The sequence below is a fragment of the Pyxicephalus adspersus genome, chromosome 7 (genome assembly GCF_032062135.1).
Source record: "Pyxicephalus adspersus chromosome 7, UCB_Pads_2.0, whole genome shotgun sequence".
Lineage (NCBI taxonomy): Eukaryota > Metazoa > Chordata > Amphibia > Anura > Pyxicephalidae > Pyxicephalus > Pyxicephalus adspersus.
The window spans coordinates 2,212,973-2,229,098 of NC_092864.1; the positions used below are offsets into that span (position 1 = coordinate 2,212,973).

The following is a 16,126-nucleotide window of genomic DNA, read 5'->3' on the forward strand; positions in this document are numbered from 1 at the left end:
TCCTGGGGCATCATTGGGCGTGCTGACAAATAGGTGGAAGAGACTTCTCCGGTGTGACATCTCCACAAATTTAAATGTATAGGATGTTTAATTTGGTAGTGTTTGTAAAAAGGGAGCATTAAAGAACTATGCATTAAGTTTAAAGGTACTGTGCCAGAGTGTCACTAAGAGTCTCAAGAAAGTGCATTAAAAGCTCTAGGGAAATGAAAAAGACGATGTTTGGATAGTTTTTTTTAGAAAGAAACCTGGTTCTTTAGGGCCATGGAGCTGGCCAAGGGAATAAAAGGGTGGGTTCCTTGGTGCAACCCAATCTTGACTGGGTAAATGTGCCCCTGCTCTCAGGTGCAAGAGAGAGAGGAAATTGATCAGCAAGAGGCTGAGGGAAGAGGATCAGCCACTGTGTTGCAGGCTGGAGTGTGCTTAGAAGGCAGCCAGAGGGTTCCAGGCTGAGAAGGCAGCCAGAGGGTTCCAGGCTGAGAAGGCAGCCAGAGGGTTCGAGGCTGAGAAGGCAGCCAGAGGGTTCCAGGCTGAGAAGGCAGCCAGAGGGTTCCAGGCTGAGAAGGGAGCCAGAATCTGTTCCAGGCAGGAGAAGGGAGCCAGAAAAGGTTACAAGCAGCATGAGAGGGGACAGACTGGAGTGTGCTTAGAAGGCAGCTGGAGGGTTCCAGGCTGAGAAGGCAGTCAGAGGGTTCCAAGCTGAGAAGGCAGCAAGAGGGTTCCAGGCTGAGAAGGCAGTCAGAGGGTCCCAGGCTGTGAAGGGAGGCAGAATCTGTTCCAGGCAGGAGAAGGGAGCCAGAGTGGGTTCCAGGTCGCATGAGAGGGGACAGAGCTTCAGGAAAGCCAGCGGGCAAACCAGATTGGAACTGTGAGTGAAACAGTGTTGATTTAGTGTATGTTAGTAAGAGAGGGCACCTAAGTGAGGTAGCCAGATGCCCAGCCGGGCCACTGTTCATTGTTTTGTTGTGAAGTGCTGGAGCGAGTGCTGTATCACTTGCCTAAACAAATAAAACTGCTGTTTTTTTGGACTTTTGGATGAGCAACCCCCAGTTATATACCACAGTACATATTAAGTTTAAGGGCAAGTATGATATACACTGTATAAGGAAATATGTGTTTGAAATACAAAAATGACATTTAGATATTGTGTGCTGAATAATGTGTGATTAGTAAAGCCTGATGGCAATGATGTTTGTGACACTCCTGTGACACAGTTGCAAATTGCACCTTTCTGCAGTATATCTGGTGGTCAGATCTAACCACCTGTAAGGTGAAGCAACCATGTTGGGATAGCTCCTTCTTGCAATTCGGCATAGAAAGGAGACCCTCACAGGCAGAGTTAGTTCCATCGAGGGGCAGACGTGTCGTCTAGGTATCTGTGGGCCCAGGGATCTCCTCTATCCGCGCTGTAAAAGTGTTCTCTCCAGTCAAAGTGGTATGTGGATGCTCGTAACATCTGGAGATGTATTATTCATTGATTGATTAAGAATTAATGAGCCATGGTCACAGAGGTGTGCTCACACCATTGCAGCAAATTAACATCACTGAACACATGAAACTCCTATCCTACACAGCAGGCAGAACACAATGGGTGGGGGAAGGAAATAGATGGAGGCAGTGGTTAGAATGAAAAGCATTTTATTAATCAGCTGATTATAATTATGATAAGCAATAATGGTAACATTACAAACAACAGGTTATAGCAAAATGATAAGATAATAGAAGTTACAACTTTTTTTTGTTTATTCCACCTTAAAGTGGACCCTTTATTTTGATAGGTAAAGAAAAGGGACCCTTGGATTAGCTTTTTCTATTTATTGTATTTTTTTTTAATGTTACAATATTTGGATTGGGAGTCAGTATTGGGAATGTAATGCAGCACTGAAAGTCTTCCATTCTCAACCAGGACCATGTGGAAACTTGGGGTTCTTCTAGAGATTCCTGGGGGTTCCCTATGCTGTGGACTATTGACCTTCCACTACAGAGACATCAGCAATCAGAAAACCATTGTAAGGGAAACATTTTCCCAACTGACCACTAATGTAAGAGGCATTTTTTCCACTGACACCTAATGAATTGGTTTTAGCAGGGGTACATGGAGCAATGAAAATATTTTTAAGGATTCATCCGGGGTAAAAAAAAAAATGGGAACACTTGGCCTAAGCTTTGGGCTTTGTCATAAGTGCTGGTAAGTGGGAACTTGGGTAACTTCTACTAATTCCCCTATATCCACAGACAATGAGCAAAACTTTATGCTATGATCTTATTCTCTAACTTTATACCTTATCATATCCTATCACACCCAACCATTGCGTTTTCAGTAGTTTTAATAAATGAGAACAACAAATCTGCATCTTATTGACCATAGGGGAATTTACCTATCCAACTTTTATCAGCCAGACATTTCAGCCTTTGATATTCATCATTTTTAGCTTTTTCTGCAGTGGCATCTTTGATCTTTTTAACTGCAGCTTCAAATGCAAAATTCAGAACTAACTTCTTACGTTCCACACGTTCTTTTATTGGATTTCGCCGTTCCTTCAGATGGAATTTTACATCATTTAGAGCGTGCAGGATCACATTCTGTATATCAGTGCATCTCCCGCGTGTCTTCATGTTGTCCTCTGGGGTATAATTCTCAATGGCCATCACTGCTTCTGCTCCCGCACGTCTAAACTTCTCTTCCAGATCTCTGTAACTTCTATGTGACTTGTGTGTAAGGACAACAATGGGAACAACTCCTATTAATATAATAAATGAAGGTGAAAGTGTAAACCTCAAGTGTTCAATATCAATAGCTGATTTATAGTATTTACTGACTCTGCTGTTACTCACACTGATATGATATTTATATGTGCAAACCTCAACTTTTTTTGACTAATTCTCTTAACAAAAACAATTCTATTTCAGAATGCAACCTGAAAAACTCTTCCTTATGGGTCTGATTTACTAAAGCTCTCAAAGCCTTGAGATGATACATTTTCATCAGTGAAGATGGATGATCCAGCAAACCTGGAATGATTTTGGTCCAGGATTCACAACATAGCAAATGACTTTGAGGAAATCTATTCCAGATTTGTTGGATCACCCAGTTTCACTGATACAGGGGGATCCTATGCAGCCTTGGAGTTATATATATTTGTGCATGTAGAACTAATTAGAACTAATCTAGTCCCTCTAATAATCATTAGAGCTAATGCAGCCCATCTAGGGCATTTTCATTTGCTAAATCTGATAAAATAAATACTAATATCAATAAAGCTCAGATAAATATGGCTTTATAAGGTTGGAAAGCAGAATAGTGATAGTGAGAAAGCCACAAACTGCAATGTGTAGGGGGAATGAATGATCTTTGGGATATTTAGCTCATTTTGCACTTCTGGAAATGTCAGATGCCGGTGTCCACTCTGTCATCTATATCACTACTGAAATATATTGGGAGGAATCTTGAAAGTGACAAGTGCTGATGACTTTGCTGGGTCTCCACTGCTTGTTTTTAGGAGCTGCAGTTATGTGGATTGCTGACAATCATCTAATCATTTGTTGAGTTGTTTTTATGGTTCCCTCCTTGATATACAGGTAGTCCCAAAGTTAAGGACATCCGACATATGGACGACTCCTAGATATTAATAGGGGTTCCCTTCTCCCTCATGTGCAGGATGGAGGATTGATGGGAGAGGAGGGCAGTTTGCATGACTTGCAGAAGAAATCTTTTGCTAAACACAGCTGAGATTGTGGGTAATCTTAAAGCTGCTACACACTTTCAATAATTATAGTTGGAAACGAACAAAGAACGACAGATCGGCCAAAATTCATTCACAAAACAGGTGACCAATGACTAACCAATGATGCCAATGAATGAGGATTGGCACTGTAAAATTAACGACCATCACGGCGGATCTGATTGGCCAATGATTGTTTAATATCTATCGTGTGTACGGTCGTTCAGTGATCGTGCATGTTTCTGAAATACACTTTCTCCTTTTAATGTCACTCCCTACGTGTGTACACTAAACTGGTGGATTATATTTGAACAATCGTATCGTTACAGCATGTACAGAATTGTGCACAATATGATCGGTCAAGTATAATCGTGTATACCGTATTTTTCCCCATATAAGACCCTCTGGAATATAAGACGCACCCAATTTTAAAGGAGGAAAATCTAGAAAAAAAAAGATTCTGAAAGATTATTCCCCTTCTGATCACTCATGTGCCATTCAAATTCCCTTCTAATCACTCTGTGCCATTCAAATTCCCCTTCTGATCACTCTGTGCCATTCAAATTCCCCTTCTGATCACTCTGTACCATTCAAATTCCCCTTCCCCTTCTGATCACTCTGTACCATTCAAATTCCCCTTCTGATCACTCTGTGCCGTTCACTTACCTTTTTTTCCACTGTACGGCAGTTAGGGCAGGGATCAGCAGGGGGCGCTGTGCCGGCTTCTTTTGCTCTGCACTGCAGCCAGGAGGAGAGGAGACATACGCTGCAGGCAGCGAGGAGAGGAGACACACGCAAGATCGGGTATCGGGTGAGTATCCTTTTTTAATTATTTTATAACACGGTATTTGTCGTATAAGACGCACCAATTTTTCCCCCCCAGTTTTGGGGAAGGAAAAGTGCGTCTTATACGGCAAAAAATACGGTAATCACTGATCGTTTTCTAACAATAATTTTTGGACGTGTGTACCTAGCTTAGAGTTGAGCTGATCTGAAACATCTGGTAATCTTGTAACTCTTTAATGACCAAGACAAACCCTGCAGTTGTTTTTTTTTTTTTTTTGCATGTCAAAGCACATGAATGTCTAGTTTTTGGAGGGTTTTTGCCTTTTTCTGATTAGCTCACAGTGAGGATTATATACAGTAACTGACACCTCACTGCCTAATAATATGTCTCTTCTCTCCTAATTGCATATATTAAATGAATGCACCTGTTCCGACTTACATACAAATTCAAATTAAGAACAAATTTACAGTCTGTATCTCATTTGTAACTTGGGGACTGCCTGTAATTGTCCCCTGAAGATATAATATTATTCAGGAAATTTGGGACGTGCCATAGTTTATTGATATATTATGACTTAAACCTGCAGCCTTGCTACTAACCCTGCCTATGTTTTATGTGATTTGCTAAAAAAAAAAAAAAAGAAAGGTTGTTCTCTAATTTGTACACATATCATTTGAACAGTTACCTGTCATGTTTTTGCAGTTCCTGAAAAATCTTTGGATTTCTTGTACTTGATGTTCTGGCATGCTAAGCTTTACACTGGCAGAAAAAGAAAATGTAGGTTTTTTAAAACTACATTTGTTAATGTATTTAGCATGTTTCTCTTATATTTAACTAAAAAGTAACATAATTTTATTATTTGTGACTTGTTCCTGCAGGTCCCACTTGAATCCCCTTTGACAACCCCAATTTACCAGTTTGCTCATTTTGATGACAATATATTCAAGGGCTTTGCAATTAACCTTTTAATTTCAGCCATGGTTTCAACAAATGTGTTTTCCTTACATTGTTAGTCATGTTGATAAAACAACATAAATCCATCAATTTCAACCACTAGGGAAATAAACATATCCTAGATATAAAACTCTATAAGACATAGGTGATCCAGAGGAAGGCAAAAAAACCCCGGGTACAATTTGCTCCAACAGGGGAAAAATTCCTTCCTGATTCCATGAGACAATCAGATGTTCCCTGGATCAACAGTCACTGTTACTTTTACTTTAAATCCTTAATCCCCAGTTATATTCTGTGCTTCTAGAAATCATCCAGCTTTTTCTCAGCCTTAAAGCAATCTATAGTAGTTGCTGAAACTACTTCCTAAAATAAATTTGTAGCAGAGGTTGGTTCTTTTCCGTTCTTAGTTTGTGGGTTGAGGAAAGTATTGAGTATTGAGGATTAGTGGGTAGAGGAAAGAAAGAGGTTTTGTGGCTCAAGGTTCTGTAGAAAATAGTAATTATGTATTCATACAATGTGGATTCATACATAATTATAAATGTACAAAGCTTATTCTTAGTGCATCCCAATTCTTGTTTACAGTCACAAGGATAGGATGTTTATACTACACAGTGGGTTTCCTAGCACCACACAGTAGCAGATAAGTACTGTATTTTCCGGCGTACAAGACGACTTTTTAACCCCGAAAAATCTATGACAAAGTCAGGGGCGTCTTGTACGCCGGGTACCAGTACTTACCTGCAGCGTCCGGTGTCCTCGCGAGTCCCCTCTCTGGTCTGGCGTCCCTGCGAGTCCTCCTTTGCCTCCTTCTGTCTTCCTGCTTTTCTCGTGTTGCTTCACAGCAGGACTCGTGTAAGCTGAAAAGCAGGACGTGAGCCTGGATTGGCTCTCCAGTGGAGAGCCTGGATTGGCTCTTCACTGGAACACGCCCATTCATTAAAGGAACGTGCCCATTCATTACTTAGAGCTAGTAGTGTACAGTTCTTTCTGCCTCTCAGTTCTCACACAATAGTGAGATCTGACAGGCAGAAGGAACAGTACAATACTGGGCATATAACACAACCCCCAAATGATTGGTTAGAGTGGGGGGTCGTCTTATACGCCCAGTCGCCTTATACACCGGAAAATACGGTACCTCTTTCTTTCCTCTTCCCACTAATCCTCAATACTTCCTGAGGAAGCCGATTCCACATTTTCACAGACCTTACAGTGAAGAATCCCTTCCTTATCCGGAGCTTAAACTTCGTCCATATTCAAAGAGCGCCCCCTTGTGCTTTTGTAATGACCTTACAGTGAATAATGGGGAAGAGAGTTCTCTATATGGACCATTTATATATTTATACAGGGTGATCATATCCCCCCTTATACGTCTCTTCTCAAGGGAGAATAGATTCAGTTCAGCTAATCTCTCCTCATAGCGGAGCTCCTCTATTCCTTTTATTAGTTTAGTTGCTCTTCTCTGCACTCTCTCCAATCCCACAATATGCACAGTATATAATTTCAGGTATATATACATTTACTTACATTTTATAGTTGGATAGAAAAGTCTGGAAAATTCATAAAAGATTTATCACATTTTTATAACAATGTATTTCCATCTTCCCATGTGTACATACCTGTAAACAAATATGGGAACAATGAAGTCGCTGTAGTTGGGTTCCAGGTCTGAAGCCTCCACTTGAGACATTATCTTAAAAAAGTCATCAGTCGGCATCACATCCTGATTCAAGGGGAGAAAATTACCTGTAAAAAGATCAATAATTGGATGAGTTACGGGGACTTCATGATTGCTGTCCGGATTTCATATATTGGGGTAGATTTACTAAGGAGGCGAAGAATGTCAACTAGCAAAAGTAAATTCTCATATTCAGTTTCATAAATAAAAACTATTAAATAGCAGAATTACCTATAATAAGAATATTGAAGGCAGATGAGATAGGAGGGGAAATCAACATTCAGGTTTGAAAATCTGCTTGAATAACTATTCACCGTATGGACTATACAGCTGCCTATCTAATACTTCACTAATGTGATAACATAATATCCATGTTAAGAGTTAAAGAAACTTTAATTACTACTAAAGCATGTTTATCTGAGGAAGCCCTTGTGGGGAAACGCGTCGGGGACAGTTCAATGGCATCAAAAGATAATCTATATGTAAAAGATATTGTACTCTAAAAAGAGAAAAATGTTTTTTTGAAGTGTTTGTATGTTTTTATAATGTGTTTTGTATCAAGAATAAAATACAGAAATGTAAAGTTTTTATAAAAAGTATATTGCGGTGATATTTATGTGCAACAAAACAAAACAAAATGTGCAACAAAATTATTTGCAACAAAAAAGTCCCATTTCCGTCATAGGAAGATAAGAAAATCTTATCTAATCTTATCTTATCTTTCCTATAATAAGATTGTTCATTTACAAGCAAGGATTAAGCTATCATGCCTGAAGGCGGATAGCTTTTAAAAACCTTTATAAATATATTATATAAATATATATTTATTTTTATAAAAAAACCTTTTTTTTCACGAGGCTGTGTGCAAATTCACTTAGCTTAATGTTTCCAGTGAATCTTAATGTTTTTTCCTTACACACGAGTGTTCTTAGCAACATAAATCTTCATTGATCTTTGCTACAATTATTACGATAAGTCATCATGGGCTTTGTATGTTTGCAGTGTATGTGATAATCTATTAGGTTTTTTTAGCAAATCATTTCAGCTTAACAACTTTATAATTAAAACCTCCAAATTGGCACAAAGGTCATTTTATTTTAGGCAGCTGGTAAATTGAAAAATATAAAAATAACTAAAACCTTCCAACTATAAATACAAAGAAAGTTAAGAAACAATTTACCCAATTGTGCATAAACCACGGCCTCCTCCGCATCCTCCTTCTTTCCAAAGCCTCGGTTGTCCACAATGGTGATTGTGTCAGTAAGATTATAGGAATTTCTCTTCAATGTTATAATAGTTCCACTTGATCCAGTTCTGGCGTATATCCTAAATGTTTCATTTCCGAGGGTGTAGATGCAGGAATTGACAAAAGCTGATTTCCCATGTCCAGCATATCCAAATAGCTGTAGGAGCACCCTGGTGTATGCCTGGCCCTGTGGAAGACTGAAATTGAAGATGGCAGCCTTGTTGTCTGAAGAGTCCATTGCAGGGGAGATTTCACTGAGAGGTATCACAGTCTCTGTCTTCTGTGTCTCTTCTGGATTTCTTTCTGTTTCTGTCTCCTTTTATCAGGTTTCCATCTGAAAAAGAGTTGAAAAGAAAAAAAAGTGTTATAGAACTTTTTACCTGTTTTTTATGTGTATTGTAAAGTCATGCAAATCGAAATGCTCGTTATATCAAGCCACCACGTTATTGTCAAAAGCCACTGAACCTACCTGTGTGCCGTTGGATTATTAGAGTAATTTGGAGAATCTCAAAGAAACTCCACAAAACAGAGAACGTGTAAACTGCGGTCTAAAGTGGAGTTTGTACAGTTAAGCTGCTGCTGCCTTGTCCACCCTGGGGTGTCATGTTGGAGAGATTGTATAGTGTGGCAGGTGGAAGAAACTGGGAAAGAGCAGACAGAAGGTCAGCATAACAAGGTGCCAGGGGGAGCAAGGGCGGAATAGGGTCAACAGAAGGGAGGTGGAGGTCACGTGGTCAGGGAAAGAGCTTAGGGATTGGTTCCAGTGAAATGGTTGGGACAAGTGAGGAAAGGGTTAAAAGGGGGATAGACAGGAAGTGGGGGGTCAGTTTAAAGAAAGAGAAAAGTTGCCCCCCTCCTCCTGCCCTAGTGAAGAGTTTCTTGAGTTAGAATGTGGGGAGGGTTTTATTGTTATTGGCAGTTGCAGTCCTCCTGGGGCATCATTGGGCGTGCTGAAAAATAGATGGAAGAGTCATCTTTGGTGTGACATCTCCACAATTTAAATATAGGCTGTTTAACGTGATGGTGGTTGTAAATAGGGAGCTGCATTAACCACCTAACCGATAAGCTCGACGTTGGTACGGGCTAAAAAAAGTTACTATTTTCGATAACCCCGAACTTTTCTCACTGTATGAAAATACAGTGAGAAAAGTTCGGGTTTATGGATCACTTACCTGGTCCTGCTGCGATCGTCCATTCGTCGTGTTCCAGCTTCGTCCTCCAGAAGCCGGCCGGCTTCTTCTCCCTCCATTCTGTCCAGCGTCGATCGCAAAAAAAAAAAATACTTACCTTCTCCCTCCGCTCCTCCGGACACGTCTTCTCTCTTCTTTCTTCAGCCGGCGAGTGCAGTGACGATCACCAGGATTTCCCGGTGACGTCGCTGCATGCGTCGGTGCGGGCGGGAGGCGGGGCGGGAAATTCAAAATTTTGTATTGAGTTCCTTTGCATTGAACTCAATACAAAAAAGCTGTATTGAGTCCAATACAAAGAAATCCTTAATTCCACTAACCCGACTCTCTCCTCTACAATCTATTATGAATGCTGCAGCCAGACTCATCCATCCTTCCCTCCGCTCCTCTTCCGCTGCATCTCTTTATTTATTTGAAATCTTGTTATTTGAAACCACCACTACTTCCCACCACTAAATATCTCCCAACCTATTGTGCATAAATTCCCCTACCTACTAGATTGTAAGCTCTTCGGCGCAAGGTCCTCTCCTCCTGTATCACTGCCTGTATTAGTCTGTCATTTGCAATCCCTATTTAACCCCCCTAGCGTTCTAATTCTGTCAGTTTTTTGATGCAAAAAGTGATCCTATTTTTTTTGCATAGCAATTTTTGTTTATTTTTGTTGTTTTTTTGTTTAATTTTTGTGTGGGCCTGTAATTCTTAGGATTAACTCCCAGGTATGTATACTATATTTATTTATTATATTATAATCATAAGTTATAATATAATACACATTTATAAATAATAATTTTAAATATAAAAATAATGAAATAATAGACAACGATGTAATCTTAAAATAAAATATTAAATTAAAAATGTACTTTTATTTTTATTTCATGTTGTGTGGTGTTTTTGTACTGTAAAAAACATTTAAAATTTCCCTCCCAGACACACCCCCATACATCACCACTCACATCACCCGGAAGATGACTCATCCTCTGGGGTGATGTAAGTGGGGATTTCCCGTCTGCCTCACACAGACGCTGGAGCTGCTCTGCATCTCCAGAGAGATTCAATGCACATGTAGGACTTCTGCATTGTGCTTCACATCTCACTGCAGATGCCACCAGCAATAGCAAATTTGGGGGATAGTCACCCGGGGGTAGTCACTCACTGCTGATGCGAGCAGAGGCATGGCCGGGACCCAGGTGGTATTTAAAAGCAGATTACTCAGTAATCTGCTTTAAAATTTCCCGCCCGGCCACGGTCCCAGACGGACTGGCGCCCGGGCATCAAAGCAGGACCATCGCATCGCCTCTGGAGCGTGGGGCGAAAGTAAGGGGGGCTCTTAAGTTAACCCGAGTGATTACCGCTTTTTGCATGTAAAAGCCACCCCGAGTCACACTCAGGATTACCGCTAGGGGGGTTAATGTACAATGCGTAATATGTTGGCGCTAAATAAATCCTGTTTATTAACAATAATATTAATAATAATAATAATAAGGTGTTTAACCTCCCCAGTTGTACCCCTGGGTGTGACTCGGGTTAGAAAAAAGTTGCTACAAGTGGTAACCCAGAGTCACACTCAGGTTTGGAACACCTATGGAAGGTTAGTAAATAGAGCGCTTACCTGATCTGCCGGGGTCCCGCAGCGTCCAGCGCCACAATCTCCTTCTTCTTTCTTCTTTCTTCTTCCTGCTTCTGCATCCGATGAGTCAGCGGGGGAGTTCCCGGTGATGTTGTTGCGTGTGTACGTCCCAGCCGGGCGGGGCGGGAAATTCAAAATCCATTTGCATTGCATTTAATACAAAATAACTGTATTGAATGCAATACATTGGATTTTTATGAGTAAAAGCAGTACATTGTTTTCAAGAACATTTATTTTACTGTATTTGTAATAGTATGAGTATAATGTTTTTTTTTATTAAATTTTTTTTTAAATATATAGATTTTTAAATTTATTCAATTTATTGTTTTTCAATGATTTTGTGTTTCAAAATTTATTATACTCATACTAATATATTATACTGTAAATTAAATTTTCATGGAAAACAATGTACTGCTTTTAGACATATAAAACCGGATAGAAATGAACCGCTAGGGAGGTTAAAAGTGGCCTATTTGTGACTGGCAAGTTTATGTTTTCTTCCTCTCCTCACCTTCTCCTCCTCCCCCTCCCCCTCCGTCACTAGCTGGAGCCCTCTGCACAGAGAGCTCACAAGCTGAAAGGAAGCAGGGAGCAGTCGCACTTGAGAGTCCCAGGCGAGGAAAGAAAAAAAAAATCTGCATAATTAGGGCTGTGAGAGGGGATTAGGAACACTCCCAGCAAGGTAGCATTTCCCAGATTGCACCTCACCGCCTAGGCAATTCAGAGACCTGAAGGTGTGGCCAGAAGTCGTTTTTCATGTTTAAAGGTCAAAGCAAGCTAAAAAAAAAGGATTCAGATGATTATGTTATCCTTAAGCCAAAGTTGATTTTATGAGTATAGGTACGCTTTAAGGGACAATAAACAACAACTTACCGTATGTACCCAACAGCATTAACAGTTGCCCCTGTCTAGCTTAAAAGAAAAATGACCCCTCCTCACTGCCAGAATTTATTACAGTTGAAGGAAGGGTCCTACAAGTGATTTAATATAAGATTGTACATTTTGTATTTTATATTGTACTATATAAGTCTTGTATTCATTTTTATTATAATATAATAAAGCCAAAAAAAACTCTCACTTTTTGTTGTATCCTTCATACAAAAACAAATTATTTAATTTACTATTTAGGGGTTACAAGACTAAGATTAATCACCAACTACACAACGAATACCCAAATAAGCAGCAAATAAACATCACTGAACACATGGAACTCCAGTCCTACACAGCAGGCAGAACACCGGGGGTGGGGGACTTCCTTCTCATATCATTTATTAAAAGGAAAAAGATGGAGGCAGCGATTAGAATGAAAAGAATTTTATTGATCAGCTGATTATAATTATGATAAGCGATAATAGTAACATTACAAACAACAGGTTATAGGAAAATGATAAGAAGATAGAAGTTTTTTTTTTTATTTCACCTTGAAGTGGACCCTTTCTTATGATAGGTGAAAAAAGGACCCTTGGATTAGCTTTTTCTATTTGATTTATTTTTATTGTTACAATATTTAGATTAAGAGTCAGTATTGGGAATGTAATGCAGCACCGAGAGTCTTCCATTCTCATTCAGGGCCATGTGGAAACTTGGGGTTCTTCTAGAGATTACTGGGGGTTCCCCATGCTGTGAATGATTGATTTTCCACTACAGAGACATCAGCAATCAGAAAACCATTGTAAGGGACACATTTTCCCAACTGACCACTAATGTAAGAGGCATTAAGCTGCTGCTGCTGGCATCTCCGGAGAGATGCACAGCACAATGTAGGATTTCTGTATTGTGCTTCACATCTCACTGCAGATGCTAGCAGCAATAGCAAATTTTTTATTGCTGCTAGAGGAGCTGCGGACACTGGGTAAGTATTTGCTTTCAGTTGTAATCCAATACAATGTATGACAATCGGATTGCAATATAACATTTGTTTACATTTTAACCACCTGGTGAGAAAAGTTCGGGTTTAACACTTTTTACAAAAGTTTTTACCCCGAACATGGTCAGGCCTAACGGCCAGGTGGTTAATGAATTGATTTTAGCAGGGGTACCTGGAGCAATGAAAATCATTTTAAGGATTCATCTGGGGTAAAAACAAAAATAGGAACACTTGGCCTAAGCTTTGGGCTATGTAATTGTGCTGGTAAGTGGGAACTTGGGGTAACTTCTACTTAATTCCCCTATACCCACAGACAGTGAGCAAAACTTTGTTATGATCTTATTCTCCAACTTTATACCTTATCATACTCTATCACACCCAACCATTGCGTTTTCAGTGGTTTTAATAAATGAGAACAACAAATCTGCATCTTATTGACCATAGGGGAATTTACCTATGAATTCATGAATCCACACGTTCTTATATTGGTCCTCGTGGTTCCTTCAGATGGAATTTTACATCATTTAGAGCGTGCAGGATCACATTCTGTATATCAGTGCATCTCCCGCGTGTCTTCATGTTGTCCCCTGGGGTATAATTCTCAATGGCCATCACTGCTTCTGCTCCCGCACGTCTAAACTGATCTTCCAGATCTCTGTAACTTCTATGTGACTTGTGTGTAAGGACAACAATGGGAACAACTCCAATTATTATAATAAATTAGGGTGAAAGTGTAAACCTCACAGTGTTCAATATCAATAGCAGATTTATAATATTTATTGACTCTGCTGTTACTGAAACTGGATATGATATTTATATGTGCAAACCTCAACTTTTTTGACTAATTCTATTTCAGAATGCAACCTGAAAAACTCTTCCTTATGGGTCTGATTTACTAAAGCTCTCAAAGCCTGGAGATGATACATTTTCATCAGTGAGGATGGATGATCCAGCAAACCTGCAATGAATCTGGTCCAGGATTCATAACATAGCAAATGACTTTGAAGAAATCTATTCCAGATTTGGATCACCCAGCTTCACTGATACAAGTGTATCCTATGCAGCCTTGGATGTGGAACTCATTAGAACTGATGCAGCCCCTCTTATAATCATTAAAACTAATCTGATAAAAAAAATACTAATATCAATAAAGCTCAGATAAATATGGCTGCATAAGTTTGGAAAGCAGAATAGTGATAGTGAGTAAGCCACACACTGCAATGTGCAGGAGGAATGAATGATCTTTGATTGGGATATTTAGCACATTTTGCACTTCTGGAAGTGTCAGATGCCGGTGTCCACTCTGTCATCTCTATCACTACTGAGATATAATGGGAGGAATCTTGGAAGTGACAAGTGCTGATGACTTTGCCAGGGAATCTACTGCTTGTTTTTAGGAGCTCCAGTTGTGTGGATTGCTGACAATCATCCAATCATGTGCAATAAAAATGTATATTGTTATTTTTTACAGCTGTAAAAAGATCATCTTCCTTTTTCCTATCAGGCTTGCTTTAGGTGAGGAGTGCAGAGTTAGATTGGGGGATTGGCGTCTGGTGAGTACTGGTGGTGGCCCTGGGCTTTACAATGTGCATGTAAGTAAGGAGCTGTTTTTATGGTTCCCTCGTTGATATACAGGTAGTCCCAGACTTAAGGACATCCAACATATGGACGACTCCTAGATATGAATAGGGCTTCCCTGCTCCCTTGTGTGCAGGACGGAGGATTGATGAGGGAGGGGGCAGTTTGCATGAATTCCAGAATAAATCTTTTTCTAAAGACAGCTGAGGTTGTGTGTGATCTTAAGAGCTGAGCTGGTCTTTAACATCTTGTAACTCTTTAATGACAAAGACAAACTAAACTTTGCAGCTGTTTTTTTTCTTTACATATCAAAGCACAGCTTGCTCCAGAAGTTAATGAATGTTTAGGCTCCATAAAGTTTTTTTTTTTTTTTTGCTTTGTTTGTGACAGTGAGGATTTTATACAGTAACTGACCTCACTGCCTAATAATATGTTGAGACAAACATCTTTCCTAATTGCATTTAATAAAATAATGTACCTGTTCCGACTTACATACAAAATCAACATAAGAACAAACCTACAGTCCCTATCTTATATGTAACTCGGGGACTGCCTGTAATTGTCCCCTGAAGAAGCAAAATTGCTTGATCTATAAAACCGGTTGGAAATCCCACCAAAATCATGTACATTTAATAAAAGAAAGAAAGGGGCTTATTCGCTGAATGAATTAAGGATAAAAATTTGAGAATACGGCATCGCTGAGGGTTATATACCTTTCCAACTAAATGCATAATCATGAGTGACCCTTTAGGAATTTGTAAATGTTCAAATTTGCTTAAGTATTTATGTAAACTCTTTTTGTTATAATGCATTGATAGTGTTTCTGTATGCTGTGAAAACCCTTATTGTTCTGTTCTGTTGCATTTGGTCATTTATTAATATTCTAAACATTTGGGACATGGCATATATTTATTGATACATTATGACTTGTATCAATCTGCAGCCTTGCTGATAACCCTGCCAATACTTTCTGTGATTTTTTAAAAAAAACAGGTCTTTCACCAATTTTTATATAGCTTTATCATCTGAACAGTTACCTGTCATGTCTCTGCAGATCCTGAAAAATCTGAGCAGAAAGTACAATGAGCAGAAAGTAGGAGCAAGCCGAATAGGACGAGGAAGACCATTGTAAGAGAAGTCTTGTATCCGTGCGTGTGATGAGGTTATGAGTGAGGAAGTCATTAGTAGGTCATTGGAGGAGCGGAGAGAGCGGCCGGGGGAGTATTTTTTTACCAAATCAGAAATGTAAGTGGGACAATAACTGTGGAGGGAATTGAAGGCAAAGCACAGGAGGAGCTTGAATTTGATTCTAAGGTGAAAAGGAAGCCAATGTAGAGAACTGCAAAGAGATGCAGCGGAAGAGGAGCGGAGGGAAGGATGGATGAGTCTGGCTGCAGCATTCATGATAGATTGTAGAGGAGAGAGTCGGGTTAGGTGAATACCAGAGAGGAGGAGGTTACAGTAGTCCAGACGGGAGATGATAGGA

The 16,126-nt window shown here is 39.7% G+C and overlaps 1 protein-coding gene across 1 annotated transcript; it reads right to left on the reverse strand.

Moving 5' to 3' along the window:
• Positions 1 to 1,618: 1,618 nt before the first annotated feature.
• LOC140334471 (uncharacterized) lies at positions 1,619 to 8,707 on the reverse strand. Its single transcript, XM_072416748.1, has 4 exons — positions 8,316 to 8,707; positions 7,077 to 7,203; positions 5,192 to 5,265; positions 1,619 to 2,738 (listed from the first exon to the last, which is right to left on the reverse strand). Exons 1-4 carry the CDS (start codon positions 8,617 to 8,619, stop codon positions 2,353 to 2,355), a joined length of 891 nt encoding a protein of 296 aa, XP_072272849.1. The 5' UTR covers positions 8,620 to 8,707; the 3' UTR covers positions 1,619 to 2,352.
• Between the last annotated feature and the right edge of the window lie 7,419 nt (positions 8,708 to 16,126).